General features: G+C 38.1%; 1 protein-coding gene, 1 long non-coding RNA gene and 1 other non-coding gene across 4 annotated transcripts in view; 2 read left to right on the forward strand and 1 right to left on the reverse strand.

Annotated features, from left to right (window-relative positions):
• The window catches only part of itih6 (inter-alpha-trypsin inhibitor heavy chain family member 6), a 55,984-nt gene extending 52,789 nt beyond the window's left edge, over positions 1–3,195 (reverse strand). For both annotated transcript variants that reach the window (XM_034007056.3, XM_034007055.3), the window contains exon 1: positions 2,796–3,195. In XM_034007056.3, the coding sequence (XP_033862947.3) occupies positions 2,796–2,936 (141 nt within the window). In that variant the 5' untranslated portion in view covers positions 2,937–3,195. The remainder of the gene's footprint in view (positions 1–2,795) is intronic.
• A 6,822-nt stretch (positions 3,196–10,017) lies between these two features.
• LOC117404292 (uncharacterized) lies at positions 10,018–27,215 on the forward strand. Its single transcript, XR_004544637.3, has 3 exons — positions 10,018–10,235; positions 14,260–14,368; positions 25,030–27,215. It is a non-coding gene; the product is annotated as an uncharacterized LOC117404292 (long non-coding RNA).
• Positions 21,438–21,565, forward strand: LOC117404393 (small nucleolar RNA SNORA11). The gene has a single exon (XR_004544650.2). It is a non-coding gene; the product is annotated as a small nucleolar RNA SNORA11 (small nucleolar RNA).
• Positions 27,216–27,824: the final 609 nt, after the last annotated feature.

Raw genomic sequence — 27,824 nt, forward strand, 5'->3', positions numbered from 1 at the left:
GGTGGGAGTTTTTATTTAAATCTGTTTTTCTACAACAAATTTGATTCATTTGTAAATCTCTGTACAGCAAAGAGCTGGTAAAACTACAATTCCTAGATTCCCCTCATGCCCTTATCTGTTTCTCTGATATGCTGTACTGTGACAAACAACACAGGAATACGTGCTGTGAGGCAGATATATGCAAAAATAAATGTGTGTTTAAAGGGAAATGCAACATTGTGAGCAAACACTACAGTCCCCGGGATAGTTGCTTAGCGTATAAAAATTATATTTTATTTGAATGAAGTGTAAGAAAAACATAAGATCATTGGTTTTCTTCATCATACAGCACAGGTTCACTCTCATTTTGTCAATGCTGCTGCTTAAATTATACACAGAACTGAAGAAGCAGGGAAGGTATATCTCAGTGAAGCGATGCAATGCCAATGCAATGCAATGGCACTCTCCGTGCTTCTCAAAGCCCTGTCCAGACACCCAGCTCTATTACATGTCACCCTCCCCCTCTCTCCTTAGAACTCCCTGCTATATGGGCAGCAGTGTGGCGTAGTGGTTAGGGCTCTGGACTCTTGACCGGAGGGTTGTGGGTTCAATCCCAGGTGGGGGACACTGCTGCTGTACCTTTGAGCAAGGTACTTTACCTAGATTGCTCCAGTAAAAACCCAACTGTATAAATGGGTAATTGTATGTAAAAATAATGTGATATCTTGTAACAATTGTAAGTCGCCTTGGATAAGGGCGTCTGCTAAGAAATAAATAATAATAATAATATATGAAATTTGAACTACAGTATACCACTGCAAGGCCTTTATTTTTGTTATTTATTTTGTATAAAATATCATGCGAATTTATGAGCGTTTACTCTGTTTACGGGCAGCAGTGTGGAGTAGTGGTTAGGGCTCTGGACTCTTGACCGGAGGGTCGTGGGTTCAATCCCAGGTGGGGGGACACTGCTGCTGTACCCTTGAGCAAGGTACTTTACCTAGATTGCTCCAGTAAAAACCCAACTGTATAAATGGGTAATTGTATATAAAAATAATGTGATATCTTGTAACAATTGTAAGTCACCCTGTATAAGGGCGTCTGCTAAGAAATAAATAATAATAATGCAAAAAATAAATACACGAAAATAATTTATTGCCTAGTTTTCCAGGTAAATATTGGGGATAATACTGTTATTTTTTATTTCTTAGCAGACGCCCTTATCCAGGGTGACTTACAATTGTTACAAGATATCACATTATTTTTACACTCAATTACCCATTTATATAGTTGGGTTTTTACTGGAGCAATCTAGGTAAAGTACCTTGCTCAAGGGTACAGCAGCAGTGTCCCCCACCTGGGATTGAACCCACAACCCTCCAGTCAAGAGTCCAGAGCCCTAACCACTACTCCACACTGCTGTCTCATTGACTCCTATTCTCAGTGAATGCAAACTGTGTGAAGCTGATGAAGTTAACCTGTACCAGTACGGTTCAGGGTGCTAAACAGACAGACAGCTCTGTGTTACACTGAAACTCATTTTTATTTAAGTAAATGTATCTACTGAATGCAGACATGGATTACGTTAGTGTAAATCAGTATTTTAATATGCTTGTGTGGTTTTGCAGTAAAAAGCGTTAAGGAATTTGAATAAAAGGCCTATTTTATTATATGATGTCAGTGTCTAAATCTGCTTCAAAACTATTTTCATTGATCACACACTACCCCATGCAGTAGTTTTTTAATTTCAGATGAGCTTCTTGTGGGGCGCTTACTCTACTCAGTCTGTGTCAGTGAGTTAGTAGACAGAGAGTGAGACGAGTGAAGACAGCAGCTATGTGAGGTATGTTTGGGATTCCTTTCAGTTTGGCTCGCGCTGGGGTCACGCTCCGCTGGGGTTAATGAGCCTGTGTTTCCTGTAATAACTGACTGGTTATTATTATACAATAATAGATTTGCCACAAGTTTCTTCCCAGACATAAGAACATAAGAAAACCTATGAACAAGAGTAGGCCATTCGGACCATCTAAACTCACCCGGGTCTTTGTAGATAGCTGATTAATCTAAAAACTTTCTTAAGTTAAAGGATCTCAGTGATTCAGCATCAACTAGGATTTGAAAGACTTCAATCATGCTATAAGGAAAATGTGCGTGTATATGTGTGTGTGTGTCTGTGTGTGTGTGTGTGTGTGTGTGTGTGTGTGTGTGTGTGTGTGTGTGTGTGTGTGTGTGTGTGTGTGTGTGTTTTGCATATACCAATGCAACAAAGCACAGTATTCTTAAATGTATTTAATAAATACAAATACATTTAATTTAACACTAAAACAGTATTGCTGGGAGAATGTTTGCTACATATTTCCATATATTAGCCTTCTGTGCATAGGGCTTCATAAAAAGAGTAAAAAAGAAAACAGACACTGTTTACTTGCCAGTTTGTCTACATTGTCTACGGTAGTTGCTGCAGGAACAGAAGCAACTACCTACACCATGTAATCGCCGCTCTGAGGGAAGAAAATGCGTTACGCCTTGCATTAGAAGAGATCCTTCACACATTTAGAAAAGCTTCAGAACCTGTACATTATTTGAATGTGTGTGTCTTACAAAAATGCAGTGCAGTGTATTTTAAAACGGATACAAAGTTCAGAGTCCAGAAAACTGTAGGCGACTCGGTAAAGAGAGTCTGAAATGAACCGCTACACATACTGTAAACTTCCAAAATTCACACATCATCCGCAAACATGGGCACTCGTACATAGTGAACTAACACTGCAGCTCTACATCGGTCATGGGGAAAAAAATGTGGTAGAGTACATTACCTGAAGGAATACACGCGAATCCCCGCTAAGCGTCTGTCTGTCAGGTTCTGCTCTATATTCCACAGAAAATCCAGTTTGAACGAAACAAGTCAGGGAAATCCAACAGACCGCCGCGAAATGAATGATCCAGCAGGAGCACATTGTTTTTAGTTATGTTACACTTTTTCTCTAACACTCTTTCTCGTTTATTTGATTTTATTTTAAAAGCGTACGCTAAGACAAATGATACAGATGTCAATCATGCAGTAGTCAAGTCCTGTCAAAAGTGCTACACTTCTTAACTCGTGCGCTTTTTAGAAAGGGTCAGTCATGGAGACGTGCATGTATTCACTACAGCGCCGAGAAAGCTTGGCAACACCATAGCAGTTGTTTTTGGAATGAGGCCAGTGGTGTGCGTGTGTTTGTTCTGGAAGTCTAAGTGAAAGAAAGCAGTGTTTATATATATATATATATGTTTTTCTCTGAGCGTGGGCAGGCTCTTTAAATGTTATGCAGCTTAAAAAGTCCATGCGAGTTACAACACGTCAGAAAATATATAATGCTACTCTTTGAGTCGAGGAAAAATACTGGCAATTTCACATGATGTTGTTAAAAACTTAAATCAGTTTTTGGGAATAGCAAAGTTGGAAAAAACTTATAAAGTTAATATAACTCTTCACGTACACATTGATGTTTTTTTATTTTTTATTTCAGTGTAATTTTATTCCAAATATGATATTTAGACGGTTGAAAATGCGCCGGTCACCTGTGACAACCTGCCCCATACTGGGGTTGGGTGTCACACGATATGTTCTTGGTTTTACAGCAGACAATAATGCAACATTTTTTTTTTTAATAACATAACTTTTCTTCTGTGTACAATGACAGAAAAAGTTGTATTTTTACTTTTTATGTGAACATAAAAATATAGACCTATATATATATATATATATATATATATATATATATATATATATATATATATATATATATATATATTTGAAATGTTAACCCATGCTACAAAATAATACCACAGCCTCCACAGAACCGGAGGACAAACAGTAAATAATTTAAATAAGCATTACATGGTGACATATCCCACATGCTGGTGTAAAAAAAGTAGAAAGAAAAAATATAAGACTTCTTCCTATAGGATTTACCTGTGACAACCAACCCCAAAAACTATGTGACAACCTGCTCTAACCTGACTTTACTACTAAGAGTTATAACATAAATAACAAGATAGACATGTTTTACTTTGGGTATGAAAAAAAAAAAGAAATATGTGCTAACCTTTATGTTAGATGGAATTGACCTCAAATTACAAGATGGTTGAGTTCCAGACAATAGAACACACATTTCAGTGTTGGTATCACCTGCCTGGACCATCTACACACATCTAGTTATGAGCACTGTGACAACCAAACCGTGTGACAACCAACCCAGGTCTCCCCTATTTAGCTGAATTAAAAATTAAAATTAAAATCTTTTTGTTACAATAGTTGAAAAGGTTTTCATGTGGTTTGAATGGCACAAGGAAGGTGCTATTAGTGGGCAGCAGAGTGGAGTAGTGGTTAGGGCTCTGGACTCTTGACCGGATGGTCGTGGGTTCAATCCCAGGTGGGGGACACTGCTGTAGTACCCTTGAGCAAGGTACTTTACCTAGATTGCTCCAGTGAAAACCCAACTGTATAAATGGGTAATTGAGTGTAAAAATAATGTGATATCTTGTAACAATTGTAAGTCGCCCTGGATAAGGGCGTCCATTATTAAATAAATAATATTAGTCACATATGATTCTCCAGATATGGTCAAAGCCAGATAAAGACAAATTAAGAAAAAGGATAGACATCCCCATAATCTGATATACTCAACGCTAAATAATGTTAATACCAAGTTTCATGACAATTGGATAAGCAGTTTTCAGATATATTTCAAAATATGTGACGTACAGAAAGACAGACATCCCCAGAAGGTAACATGTTCACTTTTCCTGGTTTTAGTCAGAATTCTAACAGCAGTATTCTGAACAAGCTGCAAGCGAGATACCACACGTTTTGGGACACCAGAAAAAAGTGCACTACAATAATCAATTCTAGATAAAACAAAGGCATGCATTAGTCTCTTGGCATCAGATACAGAAATAACTGGTCTAAGTTTGGCTATATTTCTCAAATGGTAAAAAGATACTTTAGTAACTTTCCTAATATGAGTCTCAAATGAGAGATAAGATCAATGATGGCACCCAAACTCTTAATTTCTAGTTTCGATGAGAGACTGCAAGGGTCAAGCTCATGTAATCCCATGTTTTCTTTTAGTTGGTTCTGTGAGCCCACTAGCATAACCCTTGTTTTATCTGAATTCAACATTAGAAAATTCTGTGACATCCAATGCTTGATGTCTGTAAGGCAAGTAGCTAATAACACCCAGGCAGAAGAATTTCCTGGCTTTAGAGACAAATATATAATCAAAGAAAAAGCCCCCATAGTAGATTTAATAGGTGTAGTTGTTAAAATTGTGCTGGAGTCCTCCTTAATAGAAGGGGTCTGTGGAATCTCATTTCTGAGATACTATTTTATTTTTAAAGAAATGTAAGAAGTTAGTGCAGCTGTGGGACTATTATGGGAAGGATGCATTAATTTACCTAGGGTAGCAAAGAAGAAATCTAGGATTATTTTTATTTAAATTATAATTGTATCGTATAGTTGTATCATTGAACCACAGTGAGCTTTTTCTAAAAGACACTCTCCGAGTTTTGACTGGCGCTACAGTATCTAAGATACCAGTCAAGGTGGTGTTGTAGGTATTAACCAGCTCATCTACTGATGATTACTCAGAGAGTGGTAATGATGAGCTCCATACATCAGAAAGCTTAGCAGCAGTTGAATAATGAATTACCCAGACACATGTCAAAATGTGGACAGTGTAGCATAGAGCATGGTTTCAAAGCATGCTGATCGCATTGTGTTTTTATGGGCAGTGTGTACAATACAACATGAACACAGTACATAATATATAATAGAAAACAAAGCAAGCCTTCATATGACAATAATCATTTCCTGATCAAAAATCCTGAACATTCCTGGCATTGAAGAAAAGGAATGAGCCATGAGCTCTGGACTGAATTATTTAGCCTGGAACAAAGAAGAATGAGGAATGGGGATTGAAGTCCTGAAATTTTAAAAGGAGCTGACATAGTTCAGTTTATTCACTTTAAGCACAGCAAAGAAACAAGGACCAGAGGACACAGGTGCAAATTATTAAGTGGTGATAGATCTATGACAAAGGGTAACAGACACTCCTTCACACAGAGTGGCGAGGAGATGGGATGTGTTACCTAGTCATTGTACACATTTCAAAGAAAACAAGTTATAATTGTGACATCCAGCTCAACACAGCTGGAAATATGAAGGTACAGCCATCAGGATCACAAAAAAACAAGACAATATGTACAGCAGCAAAATGAGAGCAATCCGTGTGATGAAAAACTTGATGACAATGAAGTAGATCAACAGTATTATAGCATAATAGAGTTTGAGAATTAGCAATGAAATGCTGAATCACAATTTGATAAGTGCTTCTCCAGATGGAAAAATAAGTATGACATACAGATGGGTGGCTGTTTCCACAGACCGACACCTCCAGATATCCCCAAATCTGATAGTCTTAATAACTCAGTTTCATGAAAACTATGTAAGAGGATCTCCAGATATATGGAAGAATGTGACAAAGATAAAAAGCCCACCATGACCCACACACACCTGCAAACAAAACTACCAAGTAATGCAACCATGTCAGTAAATTACTTCCCCCACTATGCTGGAAATTCTAAATCAGAATGTGGCAGAGTGTCCCGCCCCTATATATATATATATATATATATATATATATATATATATATATATATATATATATACATAAGTGCGCTGTTCATATTATTATTTGTAATTGTTTTGTATTTTTTTATTTTAAAACCTTGTGAGGATGCGTGGCTGATCAGCTATTGATTATTAACTAGCTGACAGTCACGCATCCTTATTAAACTCGTGCAGACTATGGCTGAGGGGTAAAAAGATAATTAATAGCTAGTTAACCCCTCGGCCAGAATACAAAAGCTTGCAGATTTGTTTGTTCGGGGAAGGGTGTTCGAGAGTGGAGAACGAGTGAGGAGTGAGGAGGTAAAAGCTAATTTAAATTAAACAATTGCTATACGTCCTGGCTCAAAACCAGCACGATACTTGTTTGGTTCTGTTTGTTTGGCCAACGTGCCCTTTTGTTTTGTGTTTGTTTAAATCTTTTGTTTTCGTTTCAGTTTTGCCTCGCTACTTCCTTGAATCTGTGTTTCTGGTCTGATGTCACCCCTGCGAAGCCATCGCTTTCACACAGAGCCATCAGCATTATTAAAAGGATGACCATAAATTATATCAGCAATATGTATAGAATATTATAGAAGAAATAGCAATGAAATGTTTATCAACTGTATAAGCGGTTCCGATATTTGCAAAAATACAAGTTTGACATACAGACCAAAGCTTGTTTCTCATTTCAAAACCAGAATATTTTAAATCACCACAAGAATGCAATAAAAGTCCTTCAAAATGTAATTAATGATCTGCTGGGAAATGGCGAGAAAAAATAAACCTAAAGACAAGAACATTAATTGTTAGCACAAAACTCTCTTAAAAGTAACTGTCACTAACAAAGGTTTCATGAAATGTCTCAACCAAGCACATCCATTCTCCACCCAGCACATCCATTGATTATATACAATAAGCCTGACTTCTATTGTATATAAACTTATGGAAACTATAATAAGATCCAAAATGGAAAATTACCTATATGGTAACAATATCCTGGGAGCCAGTCAGCATGGTTTTAGGAAAGGAAGATCGTGTCTAACTAATGTGCTGATTTTTTTGAGGATGCAACATCGACAATGGATAATTGCAAAGCATATGACATGGTTTATTTAGATTTCCAGAAAGCTTTTGACAAAGACCCACATAAAAGATTAATTCTCAAACTGAACGCAGTAGGGATTCAAGGAAATGCATGCACATGGATTAGGGAGTGGTTAACAGGTAGAAAACAGAAAGTATTGATTAGAGGAGAAACCTCAAAATGGAGCGAGGTAACCAGTGGTGTACCACAGGGATCAGTGTAAGGTCCTCTGCTATTCCTAACCTACATTAATGATTTAGATTCTGGTACAGTAAGCAAATTTGTTAATCTTGCAGACAACACAAAAATAGGAGTGGCAAACACTGTTGCAGCAGCAAAGGTCATTCAAAATGATTTAAACAGCATTCAGAACTGGGCAGACACATGGCAAATGACATTTAATACAGAAAAGTGTAAGGTATCTATGATTAAGATCTAAGAGGAGTTTATGTTGACTCAGAAATGTCTTCATTAGACAATGCTGGGAAGCTAAAAAAAAAAAAAAGGCCAACAAAATGCTCGGATATATTGTGAAAAGTGTTGAATTTAAATCAAGGGAAGTAATGTTAAAACTTTACAATGCATTAGTAAGACCTCACCTAGAATATTGTGCTCAGTTCTGGTCACCTCGTTACAAAAAGGATATTGCTGCTCTAGAAAGAGTGCAAAGAAGAGCAACCAGAATTATCCCGGGTTTAAAAGGCATGTCGTATGCAGACAGGCTAAAAGAATTAAATCTATTCAGTCTTGAACAAAGAAGACTATAATCGTTTGTGCAATATATATTTTAATAGCAAATATATATCTTCCACACTATTACAGTTTGTTTGTTACAGGATACATTAGTTTATCTCTAATGTAATCACAGTTTTACATATAGACTGCCCATTTACGTCCCAAATTCTGGGCCGCTTTGCTTTTCAGATAACGTCCCAAATTCTGGGCCACTCTAATAACGTCCCAATTTCTGGACCGCTGGTTTTTAGATAACGTCATGCATGCACAGTTTACCACAAACTGGATCGTGAATTCATTTAAGAGTAACCCTTGGTACATGAATCAAAGTTAATGTCTTTTTTACTCTACCCAGAAAACATTATTTTTTATGAAGAAACAGAAATGTTAAAAAACGTATTTCTTTATTTTTACGTTTATTTTTACAATAATAAAATAATCACAAAATAAAATCATAAAGTGAGGGAAAGGGGACTGGGAGTCGAAAATGAAAATAAATGATTGAAGTAGTTTTTATTTTAACCTACCCTTCACAGTCTTTTCCCTGCACCCCCTCTTTTGCGCCAAACCTGCACTCCAATTCCCCTCCACACACATGCACACGCAACCCCTGCACGCACACACCACCATGCAACCCCTGCATGCACACACCACCATGCAACCCCTGCACGTATACACCCACCATGCAACACCTGCACACACACACCACCATGCAACCCCTGCACGCACACATCACCATGCAACCCCTGCACGCACACACCACTATGCAACCCCTGCACGCACACACCACCATGCAACCCCTGCATGCACACACCACCATGCAACCCCTGCACGTATACACCCACCATGCAACACCTGCACACACACACCACCATGCAACCCCTGCACGCACACATCACCATGCAACCCCTGCACGCACACACCACCATGCAACCCCTGCACGCACACATCACCATGCAACCCCTGCACGCACACACCACCATGCAACCCCTGCACACACACACCACCATGCAACCCCTGCATGCATACACCCACCATGCAACCCATGCATGCACACACCACCATGCAACCCTTGCACACATACACCCACCATGCAACCCCTGCACGCACACATGCTATTTGCTATTTGAAAGAAAAAGTCCACTACCACAGAAAGCCAATTCTTACATTCGTGCATAACATTATAATTTATATAAAGTAATAACCCATAATTTGTTATATTAGTACAGCAAAATACCACATATTTTAATTGAAAGGTTGTGGAAAGCATCTCTCTCTCTCTCTGGTAGCAATGTTAAAAATGCCTGCAATCTTTCCCACTCGTGTGACGACATATTCCTGTGACAGACAAGGACCAATCAAAATGCGGGACTGTTACGCGGTTCCATCCCCAAAACTGGGCCTGTGTCATACCTCAAAGGTCCCGTTTAATTACATACCATAGATGTAAGATCGAGGTACTATCTAGATTAGCTCACCGTCAGTGGATACGGAACTAACCCGAGTAGAATACTGTAGTGTAATTACCATTGTGCGTTAATGAACAAACAAGGCAATACAGATGAAAATGAAACCATGTCTTACTGCTTGTTACACAATAATCTTATTTTAAAATACAAGTTTGTCCCTCACAAAGATGGCTGTTGGTCGCGCTCTGTTGACACGTGATAACCTATCTAGCCTTTTAGACAGAGTCTGTGGTACATTAACACGTAATCAACCTGCGTGTCTGGGACGAATGCAATAGCTTTTTCACTTCAGCGGGAAGATATGTATTACGTTTAGGTGAGTTGTTATTATTATTTTCTGTTGGGGTTTCTAAAATAACTACATGACATACATCAAAGTTTATGCCAAGAGTACGGTATGTACATTATTTAGCAACTATTTTGGTGTTGACGGGATGCTAACCGTATTTGAATAGACAGACCTAGCAACTGTCACAATAATTTATACTGTAAATATTAGGTTCATATTGTGTTGCTAGGGTGACGGGTCACGTTCATACACTACGTACTTTCACGCTCATAACACTCTACAGTACATTACAAGGAATTTGCGTTGCATTTTCCGTTTTAGAATTACATTTGTATTTCCCCCAAACTTTTTTTCAGCTAAAGCTAACTGAATTAAACAGCATAACAATGTACTAATAGAAAATGTACTAGATCCAGAAACGCACACACACACGAATACAGCAAATTGGAATTTTAGTCAAATACAGAATGACATTCATGTTTACTCTCGTTTAGACACATTTAGATTAGCAGTATTGCATTGCACACACGTTTTACGCATGTTTAGAAGAAATATATATTAGTCTGCTAACAACAAAACACATTGACGAAATAAAACTATGAGGCAAAATGTGTTACATTATGCGGTTCCATGTGTGTAAAAAAAAAAAAAAAAGCGCCTTTGTTTCCAGTTTTAACTTAAATCTTGTATTTTTTTCACAGATTTAACTTAAATCTGTATTTTTTCCCCAGATTTATATTGTGAATATATGAAATACACAGTAATATTAAGGTGGACCTTCGATGGACAAGGAAAGAAATAGAATTTTTAGATACCATAGTAAAACTTGAAGAAGGTTCAATTGAGACTGACCTCTTCTGTAAACCAACTGACATGCACCAGTATTTACACATGTCCTCTGCACATCCGATACACACTAAAAGGGCAATCCCAAAGGGTCTAGGAATAAGAATACGAAGAATATGCTCAAAAGAAAGTGACTTTGTAAAACAAAGAAATGTATTAAAAACAAATCTTAAAAAAAGAGGATACAAAGAAAGAATTATAGAGACGGAGTTAAGAAAAGTGGATAAACTAAAAAGAGATGATCTACTAGATTATAAAAATAGAGATAAAAAGGTCAAAAGAGTCCCATTAATAATGACTTACTCTAAACCTTTGCCCAATATTTCTAAGATAGTTTGGAAACACTTGCGGATTCTACATAATTCAGAAAAATTACAAAAAGTATTTCTTAAGGCCCCAGTTGTAGCATTCAAAAGAGAAGCTAATTTAGGTGATATTTTAGTTCACAGTAAACATAAAAGAATAATTGACAAAATAGGTTCTACGAACATATGCACTAGTAGATGTAAAGTGTGTAAATACATAGACAAACGTAAAAATATAATTAAACATAAGAACACCACATATCCACTAAAAACTAATACCTACTGTAAAAATAGCAATGTTGTTTATGGAATAGCCTGTGAAAAATGTGATGAAATCAAATATGTTGGAGAGACTGGAACTACTTTATATAAAAGAATTCAGAACCACCTTCTCATTAATTAGAAATAAAAAAATGAATGAACCAATAGTACAGCACTTCACCAGTCAGGGACATGACATAAATGATGTAAAGTTTGTAGTATTAGAACAGCTCAAATTAGACAATGCGACATATAGAAGAATAAAAGAAAGTAAATGGATAAATAGACTGAACACGATTATGCCAGCGGGACTCAACAGAAAAGAATGAACTAATTAACTTCAATAAATATATAACATTTAAATAAATAAACAAAATTCATTCAAAAGTTGTGCATGCTGATGCGCTGGGGAGGCCAAATCTAGACTGATCCTCAGAGCCAGCATTGCATGATATCATAAAAATATAAGTTTATATAAAGTAGTGTTAATTAGAATTAATACAGATTCAAAGATAGAAGTAAAAATGATGTCACAATATATAGAACACCATTACATCATGTAAGAATAAATCATGAATTTGAATGTAAACAATAACAAGTAGTTGTCATGCCGTCAAAAACCTATAAATACCTCCAATGTTTGGATTCAAACACAGGCTCCCTTGAGAAAGATATGTACAACATATCGAAACGTTGGGCAGCTGGCTCTTTGAGCTAAAATATATATATATATATATTTATTAATTATATATATATATATATATATATATTAATGTGTACATTCAGAAATAATTTATAAATCTAGTTATAAGATTTAACATTTAGCTAAATATTTAACTAAATCTTAAATCTATTAACAAGATTTAACATTTTGCTAACATTTGCTAAACAACCAAAAAGTAATGACTAAAGTTAAGGTTTACAATTTTAGAAAAGCAAACTATGAAGGTATGAAACAGAGACTAACAGAAGTAGATTGGAGTAAAATAGAGAAAACATCCACAGAAAAAGGATGGCTGTTTTTTAAAAATGTAGTGCTAGAGGTGCAAAACAGTAAGTAGAAAACAGAAAGTATTGATTAGAGGAGAAACCTCAAAATGGAGTGAGGTAACCAGTGGTGTACCACAGGGATCAGTATTAGGTCCTCTGCTATTCCTAATCTATATTAATGATTTAGATTCTGGTATATGACACAAAAATAGGAGGAGTGGCAAACACTGTTGCAGCAGCAAAGGTCATTCAAAATGATCAAGACAGCATTCAGAACTGGGCAGACACATGGCAAACGATATTTAATAGAGAAAAGTGTAAGGTACTGCACGCAGGCAATAAAAATGTGCATTATAAATACCATATGGGAGATAGTGAAATTGAAGAAGGAATCTATGAAAAAAGGAGTTTATGTTGACTCAGAAATGTCTTCATCTAGACAATGTGGGGAAGTTATAAAAAAAGGCCAACAAGATGCTCGGACATATTGTGAAAAGTGTTGAATTTAAGGGAAGTAATGTTAAAACTTTACAATGCATTAGTAAGACCTCACCTAGAATATTGTGTTAAGTTCTGGTCACCCCGTTACAAAAAGGATATTGCTGCTGTAGAAAGAGTGCAAAGAAGAACGACCAGAATTATCCCGGGTTTAAAAGGCATGTCATATGCAGACAGGCTAAAAGAATTGAATCTATTCAGTCTTGAACAAAGAAGACTAGGCAGCGATCTGATTCAAGCATTCCAAATTCTAAAAGGTATTGGCAATGTCGACCCAAGAGACTTTTTCAGCCTGAAAAAAGAAACAAGGACCAGGGGTCACAAATGGAGATTAGGCAAAGGGGCATTCAGAACAGAAAATAGGAGGCACTTTTTTACACAGAGAATCATGGAAATCTGGAACCAACTCCCCAGTAATGTTGTTGAAGCTGACACCCTGGGATCCTTCAAGAAGCTGCTTGATGAGATTCTGGGATCAATAAGCTGCTAACAACCAAACGAGCAAGATGGGCTGAATGGCCTCTCATTTGTAAACTTTCTTATGTTCTTATATTTCACTTTGAATCTGATACGAGAATCGATTAGTATGTAAAAAATAACTGAAAAACCTTGCAATTGAATTTATAAATTTGAAACTTGTTCAGATTATACAACTGTTATACAATTGACTGTGCTCCGTTAGAGCTTACTAGTATGACGGTATGTTTTTGTTTTAACATTTGCACATTACAATTCTCACAACCATTATCTGTTGTATGAAAAACAATATCCGGGGGAAAAGTAACGTCAAACATAATGCTAGTAACATTATTTATACGTTTGAAATGGGGGAGGGCTACAAATGGGAGTCTCTCATTGTCATTTTGCAGCAAATAAATAAACCTAAACTAGCTACAGGGAATTCTACATGAGCTGATGCTGACCTGAGCGTTCCTGTCGGCTCCAAAACAATTCTAGCTCGAAGAAATTCTTTGGGTCCCAAACAAATCCTTCGGCGCGCTGTGTGTGTGTGTGTGTGTGTGTGTGTGTGTGTGTGTGTGTGTGTGTGTGTGTGTGTGTGTGTGTGTGTAAGCTGTTCTGCAGGCCTGGGTTGATGGATAGTAGTAATCTTGTGTCACTATACAATGGCTGTCTTCCTCTACCACTTCCAGATATCGTGAAGCACTTGGTGAAGGAATACAAGAACATCTACAATGAGATAATGAAGAGGGTCAGCAAAACCTTTGAGCATGTACAGCAAACATGGAGTCTTGGGTAGATGTAAGTATAGGCGCAGTGCAAATAATTGCAGATGCAAAATTAAAACTGCATTGTGACCAGGCAACTACTTTGCACTGCACCCTATGTAAGCTTAAGAGCAATGCAAATTACTCAACATGCACAATAATGGTCCGCAATTATGATAATGAGGGTCGCAATGAGCACTATTTAGCGGCCGCACTTACAGCCCAGAGGTGACGGAGTTAGGACTACAGAGAGCAGTAGGCGCTGCATGACATTTGTGGAGCATGAAAATAAAAAACAAAAAAAAAAAAAGTGGAAGGCAGCAAAATCCTCTTGGTGCATGGAAAAGAAAAGAAACGTTTTCTGAGAAGGAGCTGAGAGTCCTTATGGCTGAGGTCACAGAGTTGGAAAAGCCAACATCATTTATGCTAGTATCCTTAGGAAATGATATGTATTGGCCTGCCCTTTTCAGCATGACATCCAGAAATTTGCCTAGCACTCAGGAAAAGGTGGATTGGGCTATACCAGACATTCCAACTGTGGTTTGAAAAGAACCAGAGGCTAAGCAGTGCAGAGAACACAGCACTGTCACATGTGCAGGGATAGCGGTCCCTGGATTGACGCTGGGGTCTAGCTCATCCCTCAATTCAGCTTTTGGGTCTAGGATGACCTGCGGAGTGAGATGATAATGCTTTAACAAAGTGATGCTGGGATTGAATATGTGGGGTCTCGTCTTGCCTTTCTCCTCCGAACGTGTTCCTGCTTCTCCTCACAAGACTCCCACTATTAAACCTTTAGATTTGATTTCATTTAATTTAATCCGTGTTGATTGATTGCTGCTGCCATTACTTTCCAGTATTTCCCATTCTAAATCGTTTTTAATGTATCTTGCGACCCCTCCCCCTCTTTTTATCGTGTCTATCTTTCCTAATGAACCTACATCCTTCCATGTTAAACTAGTCTCCATAATTTCGAGTTGACCAAGATTCTGTTATCCTTATAATGTCATAGTTATCCACATTGACTACAGCGTCTAATTCTAGAAATGTATTTCTAATCCTTCTTGCATTTAAATATAGGCATTTCAGTTTATGAACATCGGCAACTATTTGGTTTCACTGTGTAGTTTGTAGTGTAGCTCCCCCTGGCTCTATCCTCCCTGCCCCCCAATTCCCTAGTTTAAACTCTGCCTGATTACTCTATTCACTGTCTACTCCAGTGCATCAGAATTAAATTTTTGGGTCATGAGTGGAATCACCGAAATCGTTTTGTACTCTTCTGTAACCCTTCCCAAATAACGTTTTAGAAGTTAAATGTATTTCCTGCACCAAAGCAGGAGGTGATTAGGGAGGCGTCGGCTGACTAAACCGTGTTCTCAGTTTGTTACACTGCTCGTTTGATACATCGCAAGTTTGTTTTATCACGTCTACTTGCTGATATTAAACATGTCTGTGGACAAGGTGAAACATAGCGCATGGTTTTTTATATCATGTAGTGCAGTGTTTCTCAACCCTGGTCCTGGTGGCTCACTGTGTCTGCTGGTTTTCATTCCACCCAAACTCTCAATTACTTAACTAGATCCTTAATTGAACTGATAATTTGCTTAATTAGACCTTAATTGTTTTCAGCTCTAGTTTTCAGTTGCCGATTTAGTTAGCTATAACATTTCACAATTAACTTTGAATTTATGAACTTGAACTTGAGCAGGTCATATCAAAGTGGGTCGGCTCGCGGGTAAGAAGATGGTGTTGCAGCAGGTTGCAGGTTCGGGTCAGGTCCTATAGTAGCGGGTCCGGGTCAGAAGCGGGTCGTAAAAATAGGACCTCCGCAGGACACTGGCGGATGGTGCAGGCTTCCCTAAATCAAACAAGCGTTTCTTTAATAAGTAGACATGCTGCTGAGTTTTGGGATGGTGTGAGAAACTCCTTCTGTGCCTTGTTAATATAAGTCAGTAATTGGAAACGTGGGCGAGAAGGGATTAATGCATGTTTACCAAGCTCCACTGGGAATGCCCGAGGCTTGGAACAGAGATTTGGTTTGTGTGTATAAGCGCTCGTTTTGCCCACAGCCTGCTTTGAATTTGGAGCTTCGACACGCAAGCATTCGATTTCCTGTTGTGCTTTGTAGATGCCCCAGCAGGAATGCGCTCTTGGCTTGGAAATGCCTTTTTGAAACTGCGCTTCCCAGAATGGCCCCATTCTGTGTTCAACAGAGCTTGGCAAGATCCATGGGGGAGGGGGAGATTCAATGCTGTTAAAGAGATTACGCATCTGAAAAGCTTTTAAACCTAGAATAATTCTGGTTGCTCTTCTTTGCGCTCTTTCTAGATCAGCAATATCCTTTTTGTAGCGAGGTGACCAGAACTGAACACAATATTCTAGATGAGGTCTTACCAATGCATTGTAAAGTTTTAACATTACTTCCCTTGATTTAAATTCAACATTTTTCACTATATATCCGAGCATTTTGTTGGCCTTTTATATAGCTTCCCCCACATTGTCTAGATCAGGGTTCTTCAATAGGTGAACCGCAGGCCAAATCCAGCCTGCGAGAGGCTTTCTTTTGGTTCGTCAAGCATCAGCTGTCCTTCATTGCAAAAGGTGAAATTGCAATACTCAAGATTATAAGGTTGCGGCTATCTACATGGTATTTGCTTCCCCTAAGAAGCGTTTGTTTTGGCAGCCTAATACAGGAACAAGTCAGCTGACTGGCTAAGCTTTAATTCTGATGAGCTTTTGGCATGTGTCACAAATCTTCACCCATTTGCTTAGTTTTAATGCCTCATTGGTTGAGCAATGAGAGAAGGCTTTGTGCAATATGAAAACAGTGGTAGTAATATTATTTTCTTCAGTGCGGTGAAACTATCTGAATATTCTTACAAACATTGCTGCACATTCATTCGAAGCCAAAAATCCACGTCTAAAATGGCAAGTGATGTGTGAGATTAACATAAAAACCAACAACAACAAAGTGATGCTTCAGATCTGGCAAGCGAGTCAGAATCGAGGGATACAGACCGCTGCAGGTAATGCACATCGCTCGAAAACGCTTCACACTTTCCAGACACTGGCCAAACTAGCAAGGTAAATGTTACATGTAGTGATCAACGTTTTGTTTTGTTGTGATCCTATTTTCTGTTATGAGGAGAGTAAAATTAAAACCAAAATGGTGTTTTTTGTTTTTCTTTGTACAACGCCCCCTTTTTCACATTTTTTGAAGAGTTTATTTAAGTTAAATTTGACAGTTTTCACTTGCAATGGCAGGGATAAAAAAAAAAGAAATGAAAAAGAAAAAAAAGCGATGTCTGCTTATGTACTGGTTCTGCCTGAAATACACACTTGAAAAGTGTATAATTTCAAGTTTGACATCCTCTGCTTTATAGTTAATTCAGTGGAGCAAAATAAAGCCTTCACAACCTATTCTGGAATAGTTCAGTTTTACATATTATTTTAGGATAAATAGTATTGGAAATTGCTTTAATGTTGTAAGATTTAGCTGGGAATTGTGCAGCATGTGATTGGAACAGGAAAGTGAAAGTAGTTTTTGTATTAATTTAACTTAAATATGTTAGTAATGTACTTCAGCTTAGGTATCAAGTTATATGATTGATTAACCAGATGTTTGTCTCCAGTTTATTGTAGAAGAAACCGAGCCTGTATAGATCTTTTATTTGGGCTTAAAAAAACCTGTTTGGCAACAGTGAGAAATGCACCTGCGGCACGCCTCTCAAAGATGGCACGGTGGATATGCACGGGTTTATTTACTGTCATGCCATGTATTTAATTTAGAAACTTTTCATTTACATTGAAACACATTGGAGCTAGAACATGCATATTAGACACCGTGCAACACTTTTAATCAGGCGCTTAATAAGATGCTTATACAACATAAGTGCTTTCGTTAGTTAACTTGAATGCTTGCTGCGCAGTAATTGTCAGAACATTTTCTAGTTTTAATAAAATTAAAATTAACAACATGCTGTTTTAATAACATTACAGTGAGATTTGTATAATTTGTCATTTGAATACTGGTCAGGAAATGATATTTGCTTTCTATTTTTATTATTAATGGCGATCAAACATTGTATTATATTAAATAGTTATTTCTGAGATGTGTTAGTTGATTGGTGCAAGTCCAGTGTTGCAATGTTTTGTTACTGTATGTAAAGTCTGATTGGATAGTCAGATTTTCATGACCATTTAAACACCCCCCCCCACCACCACTACGCACATCTTGAGTGCCCTTTGGCCCCCCAAGGTTTGGACATTGCCCGCCAGAGTACCACTCGTCTAGATGAAGACATTTCTGAGTCAACATAAACTCCTAGGTCTTTTTCATAGATTCCTTTGACAATTGCAGTATCTCCCATATGGTATTTATAATGCACATTTTTATTGCCTGCGTGCAGTACCTTACACTTCTATATTAAATGTCATGCTGTCTAGATAATTTTAAATGACCTTTGCTGCTGCAACAGTGTTTGCCTATTTTTGTGGTCTGCAAATTTAACAAGTTTGCTTACTATACCAACATTTAAGTCATTAATGTAGATTAGGAAGAGCAGAGGACCTTATACTGATCCCTGTGGTACTCCACTAATTCCCTCGCTCCATTTTGAGGTTTTTCCTCTAATCAGTACTTTCTGTTTTCTACATGTTAACCTCTCCCTCATCCATGTGCATGCATTGCCTTGAATCCCTACTGTGTTCAGTTTTTTATGCAGGACTTTGTCAAAAGCTTTCTGGAAATCTAAATAAACCATGTCAAATTTGCTGAATATCTCTCTATTCTATCATCTAAATATTTTATTTGGAGATTTTAATCTACATATTGACACAGAGATTGATATAAGGGCTCTAGACTTTCTATGGCTATTGGAATCTTTAGATTTTGTGCAACATGTAACTGGGCCTACCCACAATGATGGCCGTACCTTAGATCTTGAAATCACTCGTGGTGTACTTGTGCATATCTCCTCTATAATTGATCTTAATATCTCTGATCATTACCTCACTCTATTTGAAGCAATCCTTCCCTTATCTAAAAAGGGAGACTCTTAAAAGCTGTGCAGTTAGTCATCTCACTGCTAGAACATTTGCGGAGAAAATAAGCTCTGCTTCACCTGTGCCTTTACAGTCTTTGTCTGTAGATGAGTTGGTTGATAGATTTAATCATCTTTGTGCATTGACCTCTTTTAAGACCAGACTAGTCATACAAAATCACAAAGCTCCATGGATTAATGATACTATCCGTCAAATGAAAAGGGAATGTCATAAAATGGAGCGGAAATGGAAAGCCACAAGACTACAACTTCATTATGACATTATGAAAGAAAATTAGTAAGCTACAATGAAGCAGTAAAGTCAACTAGGTGTAGCTATTTCTTGAATCTTATTGAGGAAAACAAGAACAATTCCTGGGTCCTTTTTTCTGTAATTGGTAGATTGGTAAATCCTTCCCTCAGCATTCACTGTGATTCATCTGATAGGTGTAATTCATTTCTTTATTTATTTCAGTCTAAATTAGACACTATCAGAAAACATATCCCTGTTTGTGGCTCTGACTTATTATTATTATTATGTTTATGTTTATTATTATTTATTTCTTAGCAGACGCCCTTATCCAGGGCGACTTACAATTGTTACAAGATATCACATTATCTTTACATACAATTACCCATTTATACAGTTGGGTTTTTACTGGAGCAATCTAGGTAAAGTACCTTGCTCAAGGGTACAGCAGCAGTGTCCCCCCACCTGGGACTGAACCCACGACCCTCCGGTCAAGAGTCCAGACCCCTAACCACTACTCCACACTGCTGCCCTTGGCCGACCACTCCGATCCCAAGATGCAGGGCTGCTATCTGTCCCAAGGATTTTAAAGCAAAAGACAGGTGGTAGAGCATTCAGTCACAGAGCACCTGAACTCTGGAATGCTCTACCATGCACAGTGAGAGACGCACCTACATGGCAATTTTTAAAAATAAATTAAAAACATACTTTTATAATAGGGCTTTTATATCTTCATAATATTTATTTTGTATATAGTTGTATTGCTCTTGTTTTGTAACCAATCAGCTTCTTCCTCTTCTGACTGACATGCTTTGCAGCCAGTAACATGACCCCGGAGATACTGCTGAGGTGACCTAGGAAGTGCAGGCAGCCAGTAACGGTTTCCTGGAAGGCATGGCAAGCTGCCATGTTCTTAATGGAAATACATTTTTGAGATCAGGTATTTATTTCAAAAACGCACATTTGAGACTTGCATAGTAAATACAGGCTGCCGACAGGTATGATTTCTGAAGCTACAACCATTTTAAAGCCAACAGAGGAGTGTAGTGAGAAAGCAGGAATACCAAGAAACTTGTATTATTGAATGAACTTTTCCATTTCCAAAATGATCATTTTAAAAGTGACCCAAGCAGACCATGCATGTTTAATGAATGGATTCGTTGCTCAGTGGGACAATGGAGTCTGGTTGCGTGTGATTTAAGTGTTAATAGAAGGCAGTTCACACCAGAGGTCACACACCGGCACAATTAACACTTCTCAGTGTAACCAGGGACTGTAGATTTTACAATGGCTCAATGCTTGCCATCATTTCCCTGTGCTTTTAGAGACACTTTACCAAAGGACAAAGGTCTGTGCGATTCTGCCTACTGTGACCGCCTTCAAACTGCCTTCTTTATATCATGCAGACATGAGCTTGTCTCTTGCCACATTCCATGTGTATCAAATCCTTTGTGGGCCCAACTTGTGCAATTTCACTCATTTACAGATATTATTTTTATATACTTGCGAGCACCATCTTTTTAAACAACTGCAGCCTTCAGTATATTGTGTAGCATTGTAAGATGTGATAAACATAAAAAAAAACCCTTCCACTGTATATGAAGGAGCAATGTTTCAAAACCTTTTTATTTGTAATGTAATACAATGCTGATAGTTCAAAGCTCTTACTATGTAAATGAAGGTCTGCTTTCTGCACCTGCAGTTGTTGGTGCTTTGCAGCTTACCAGCCTTTGTCTCTGGCAGTGTGGATAGCTCACTGAGTTTGCTCGCTGGCTAGCAGTCAGGAGGTTGTGGGTTCTAATCCAGTCCTTTCCATGGTGTGATCAGAGCGGGTACCTCCCAGACCATAGGTTACACGTTTATACCACACCAGAGAGCAATGTTGTCAAGGGTAAACTGGGCCGCAGAGTAACTGGCTCAGCAATACCGTGTGGCAATACATTTTCTATGGTAGATAATATCAATCAATATTTATTATATATATAGCGCCTTTTCATAGTGTATCAACTATGTATTTAAATACTTTTTCTTCTTTAACCCTTAGCGGTCCATTTATTCAGCGCGTCAGGTCCAATTTATTTTCACACGCGCAGTTTATTTTAGACACGCTGTTTAAAAGTTGTTTTTTTTTCACAGTAAAACAGGTTTAAAAGGCACTGCATATCAACAAGACCTGTTTTTTTACGTCTTTTTAATGATGTCAGACAGGGTCCGACATTGGACCAGAAAGGGAAAATTGCAATGCCGGACCAGGTACGACATAGGACCGCAATATTTTATTGCTTGTTGTTATTATTATTATTATTATTATTATTATTATTATTATTATTATTATTATTATTATGTATTTTTTATTTGCTCCCATCACTACATTTACTTTACTTAAAGGATAGTGGGTGGGTGGGGGTGTGATAAAAGATATATATTTCATTGTTGGATTTTTTGTTAAAAAAGCAGACAGAACTAAACAAGTTTAAGATGTAGCTGTGTTCTACATACTATTTATTTGTCTTTGTTTGGTATTGTGTGAACTATTGTAAAAACTCAATAAAAATAATTTTAAAAAATGCACTTCATTGGGATCTGTAAACTACATTCTTAAGTTTAGTTTTCTTTGTGCACAACCTTTTAAAAGGACCATTTTATACCAAATTGGCCAAATTAGCAAATGCTTTATTGCTTCTTTTAGGCATTACCCTAACCATATGTTTTTGCCTTATTTATTTAAACTAATGCACTCAGGAATGGTAAATTATGGTAATGTTGCTTTCTGAATTGTACATCAAAAATGAAATATTGGGGGGTCCCCGAGTGGTTGATCCAGTTAAAGCGCTGCCACTGGGAGTGCAGGATGAGTCGCACAGCTTGGACGGCATCGGTTCGTGTCCGGGCTGTGCAAAGAGGCAGAACTTTGCTGGGGACACGAAGGGGGCGTCACATTGGCTCCGACGTTCCCAGGGTGGGGGATGGGAAACCTGCAGGGACTCCTTCTCATCATCGCACAACAGCGAACCCTACTGGCCAGCAGGGCTGGAAAGTAACAAAGTAGAAATACTTTGTGACACTACTTAAGTATTTGTTTTCAGGATCTGTACTTTATTTAAGTACTTTATTATTATTATTTATTTCTTAGCAGACGCCCTTATCCAGGGCGACTTACAATTGTTACAAGATATCACATTATTTTTTACAGACAATTACCCATTTATACCGTTGGGTTTTTTTACTGGAGCAATCTAGGTAAAGTACCTTGCTCAAGGGTACAGCAGCAGTGCCCCCCACCTGGGATTGAACCCACGACCCTCCGGTCAAGAGTCCAGAGCCCTAACCACTACTCCACACTTTATTTTTGGGATCAAGTACGTTTGTTTAGAAAATATTGTACTTTTTAATCCACTACATTTCCCAGAAGCATCTCGTTACTTGTTCTCGTAGTCTTGCTCTGGCCAGGATTCTGATTGGGTAAAGCAGAGCCGCATGCGCAGTGTCTGCTTGCTTTGATGATGACATAGTATGTTGATGCCCAACCAGAGACCGTTTTGATTTTTAAAGTAACCAGTCAACAAACACAACATTTAGCTGCGGAGGATGCATTAGTAGTTTAGAAGAGTAGTGTCAGTTTCAAAACAGGATTTCACATTTTTTACATTTGATCCTAGAATTGTTTCATGAATTGTGTTTTATTTATGGATAACGTTGTGACTAAAATTAAAATTCCTGATTTGAGATTTAAATTAAGCATTTGAGCCCGAAGGAGCTGGTTTAATCGTGCGTTACTGCCCGCTTCGTGCAGTTACATGCCCGAGCTAAGACAAGAAGGCTTCTGAGGGCTCAAATGATATTAGAATATGGATATGTTAAACAAAATTTAAAAATTATGTTTTTCTAATAGTTTTTATTGCTAAGCGTTTACCTCAGTATTCCATGAGTAATGCGGTTTTCTCAAAAAACATCCGCGGTCTGTTCAGGCTCTTTGGTTTAATCCAAGCGGTGGACCCTGTAGGCTACTTCCAGTTGCGACGTAAGTAACAATTTACTACAGCACCGTATTTCATTCATATATTCTACTTGCAGTATATGCAGCTGTTCGTACCGTGTTTTGTGAAGTGTTTGTTATCGCTAACTTTTTTTTTTTAATAGGATTTCAGTGCATATTTGTACAGTCAGCTAAATATCGGTATTTACTGTTAGGCTACTTTTTTTAATGTGTTATTGGTAATCGTGCTGTTGTGTTCATAAAGTTTATTCAAAGTGCCGTCAGAGAACAGGTACCATGTCTGTGTTGCTGGAGATCCGTTGAAATAAAGTTATTGAATGTCAGCCTGCATCCATTTGTTTTACAACTTGTGAATAAAACCATAGAGTAGTTGCTATAGCTGCTGATTAACACTATTTTTGATTTAGTTTATTTGCTATTTTAAATTTAAATAGATACAGTAAGGACAGCTAGGAAGCAGACATCGACAGACTGCGTTCAGAGTGTGTGTACAGTAAGAACGGAGATGTTCGTCCATCAAGCAGGACAAGGTCAATAATATCAGAAGCGAATACATACTGGAGGTTTGCAGGACGTTTTCCAGGTGGATTTCCATGGGTAGAATTTAAGGGCGGCTACTTTTTACTTTTGATACTTGAGTACTTTTAAGATATGGAGGCAGTGGGTAGCAGCCATGGTCAGGACTGCCTATGAGCTGGTCCCCTCCAGAAAAGCTCACTCCCCATTCCACCAGGGGCATGGCAACTTTGTGGGCTTTATGCCAGGGTCCATCTGTCAAACACATTTGCAATGCTACTCCCCATACCTTCACTAGGTTCTACAGACTTAATATCATGGATCATCAAAACCCTTGTTTTGGAAGTAGTGTTAAGGGTGGCTTCTCAATCGAATCAAATCAAACACAGGCATAGAGGTGAACATTTCCCTACATTTCTTCACCCTAGCTACTTGTTACTGGGGTTCCGAATGGTAACACACAGGGCAGCCTTAGCCTTGTAGCATTCAAGTTGTCTGCAATCTTGCCCTTGCGATGGCTTTGGTACACTCACTCATGCGGTAATGGTTACATTTCGTACTTGAAAGGGAATGTTAGGTTATTATCATAACCCTGGTTCCCTGAAATAGAAATGTAACCATTAACCTTCAAGGTCGCTGCGTCCGTGATTGCAGCAGGTTTGAAGGAAAAATTATGCTGAGATCTGCGGGCGGAGTCCTTTTGTGCCCTTGGGGGTGGGGCCACAACTGCATCACAGGCTCAAAGAGCAGCTTTGGTATACAATTTTCAGGATTCGGGTCTTCAGGAGGTAAATACCCGTTCGGTAATGGTTACATTTCTATTTCAGGGAACCAGGGTTATGACAAATACCTAACATTTCGGCTCATACCTTTTTAATTTTCACTGTGTTTAGGTGCAGGACCAAGACCCCAAGATCTGAGCCTCCCAGTCCAAAGAAGCAGAACAATCTGGGGCTGCGACTGCACAGATACACCGGCACAAATCAACAGGAATCAGCAGGCTTCTCTGGAATCGCCCTGATTGTAGGGAAACTGTTTTAGGACACCTGGGTTACAACTGATGGCCTTTGACTTTATGTTGATGTTATTTTTTATTGTCAACTTTGTATACAGCAGGGGTAGTCCAGTCCAGTCCATTACATTACATTGCAAGACTTTCTTCCAACCAAGTCACAGGTTATTGAATTGATCTTCAGCAGGGTCAGCTCAGTTATTAAGGAACTGGTTTATACAAGTCCTTGGCTAATCTCTGCTGCCATGGTAGAAAGACGATTCCTGGAAAAAACATGTACATTGACTTAGTTATTTTAACATTGCATCAGATTCAAACCTTCCAAAATACTCATAGGAGCACATTTAAAGGAAATCTTGTTACAGCAAACGCATTTCCATTTTAAAACATGTCATCCGGTATTACACTGGGGTCAGTTTGCTTGTCTGGCCTTCCAGGAAGTCTGTCGCTGCTTCACTTCCTGTGGCATTGCACCTCACTCACTGAAAGCATGTCTGTAAATAGGGGAAAGCAGCTGATTGGTTAATGACAATAAAGCTGATTGAATGAGTGGCCAACCATGAGAAACACGATGGTTCATGGCCTGCAAACAGATTGCTTTAACCTGAAGAAGTAGATCTCACCTTGCAAATACAAATGCGTGTCACTATAACAAGTGTTTCATTAAAAGTGCACATTGAAACCTCATAACAACATGAAGGTAAGATTCATGGAAGACATTTGTAACAATATAAATGTCCATCAACATGTTTTTGTATTTTAATCAAAACAAGACAGATTTGCTCAAGAAAGTAAGTTATAAGTTTATTGTAAAATATGTCTTCTCTCTCTTTAGATGACAGTGTAATAGTTCAGACACCCTTCTGACTTTTTGTTTTGTTAATTGTTGTATTTTATATTGTATTTTTTGTACTTGCATATTGTGTAACAGACTTTTTGTTCTGATAATTTTAAAATGTTTTATAAGATTGATTAAAGAAAAAAAAAATTCTTAATCCAGTTCACTGTCCAAAATAGTTATTCAGCAGGAGAGTGCTGGAGAGATTTAAGGTTTAATAAAACCAATCGGATTTTTCAATAAATTCCAAATGATCTCTGATTGTGAAAGTGACTTCTATTATATGTATACTTATGGAAACTATAATAAATGGAAAATTAGCTATATGGTAACAGTATCCTGGGAGACAGTCAGCATGGTTTTAGGAAAGGGAGATCGTGTCTAACTAACCTGCTTTATTTTTTTGAGGATCGACAATGGATAATTGTAAAGCACAACATGGTTTATTTAGATTTCCAGAAAGCTTTTGACAAAGTCCTGCATAAAACATTAATTCTCAAACTGAACGCAGTAGGGATTCAAGGAAATGCATGCACATGGACAGGGAGTGGTTAACATGTAGAAAACAGAAAGTACTGATTAGAGGAGAAACCTCAAAATGGAGCGAGGTAACCAGTGGTGTACCACAGGGATCAGTATTAGGTCCTCTGCTCTTCCTATGACTTGGATTCTGGTATAGTAAATTTTAATTTGCAGACGACACAAAAATAGGAGGAGTGGCAAACACCGTCGCAGCAGCAAAGGTCATTCAAAATGATCTAGACGGCATTCAGAACTGGGTAGACACATGGCAAATTACATTTAATATAGAAAAGTGTAAGGTACTGCAAACAGGCAATACAAATGTCCACTATAAATACCATATGGGAGATACTGAAATTGAAGAAGGAATCTATGAAAAAGATCTAGGAGTTTATGTTTGTAAACTTTCTCGTTTGTAAACTTTCTTATGTTCTTATTATCCCATACGTAATGTCATTGGTGGTCGTCTTCGAATTGAAAGGGAACGTTAGGTAACTTACCGTAACCCTGGTTCCTTGAAAGAGAAGACGACCACCAACCAGCGAGGTTGCATTTGTCGCCTTCATGGGTTCAATGGAAAAAGAGAAATGGCTTCCTCAGGATGACGGTTTTAACCCCTTGGTGGGCGGGACCGAGTGCATCATCACAGGAAGGGGCCTATCGGCAGCTCTGGTATAGAGAGCTCAGCGATACCTACCCAATGGGCAGGCATACAGTGCCTTGCGAAAGTATTCGGCCCCCTTGAACTTTGCGACCTTTTGCCACATTTCAGGCTTCAAACATAAAGATATGAAACTGTAATTTGTTGTGAAGAATCAACAACAAGTGGGACACAATCATGAAGTGGAACGAAATTTATTGGATATTTCAAACTTTTTTAACAAATAAAAAACTGAAAAATTGGGCGTGCAAAATTATTCAGCCCCTTTACTTTCAGTGCAGCAAACTCTCTCCAGAAGTTCAGTGAGGATCTCTGAATGATCCAATGTTGACCTAAATGACTAATGATGATAAATAGAATCCACCTGTGTGTAATCAAGTCTCCGTATAAATGCACCTGCACTGTGATAGTCTCAGAGGTCCGTTTAAAGCGCAGAGAGCATGATGAAGAACAAGGAACACACCAGGCAGGTCCGAGATACTGTTGTGGAGAAGTTTAAAGCCGGATTTGGATACAAAAAGATTTCCCAAGCTTTAAACATCCCAAGGAGCACTGTGCAAGCGATAATATTGAAATGGAAGGAGTATCAGACCACTGCAAATCTACCAAGACCTGGCCGTCCCTCTAAACTTTCACCTCATACAAGGAGAAGACT

The sequence above is a fragment of the Acipenser ruthenus genome, chromosome 56, assembly GCF_902713425.1.
Source record: "Acipenser ruthenus chromosome 56, fAciRut3.2 maternal haplotype, whole genome shotgun sequence".
In the NCBI taxonomy this organism is placed as follows: Eukaryota; Metazoa; Chordata; class Actinopteri; order Acipenseriformes; family Acipenseridae; genus Acipenser; species Acipenser ruthenus.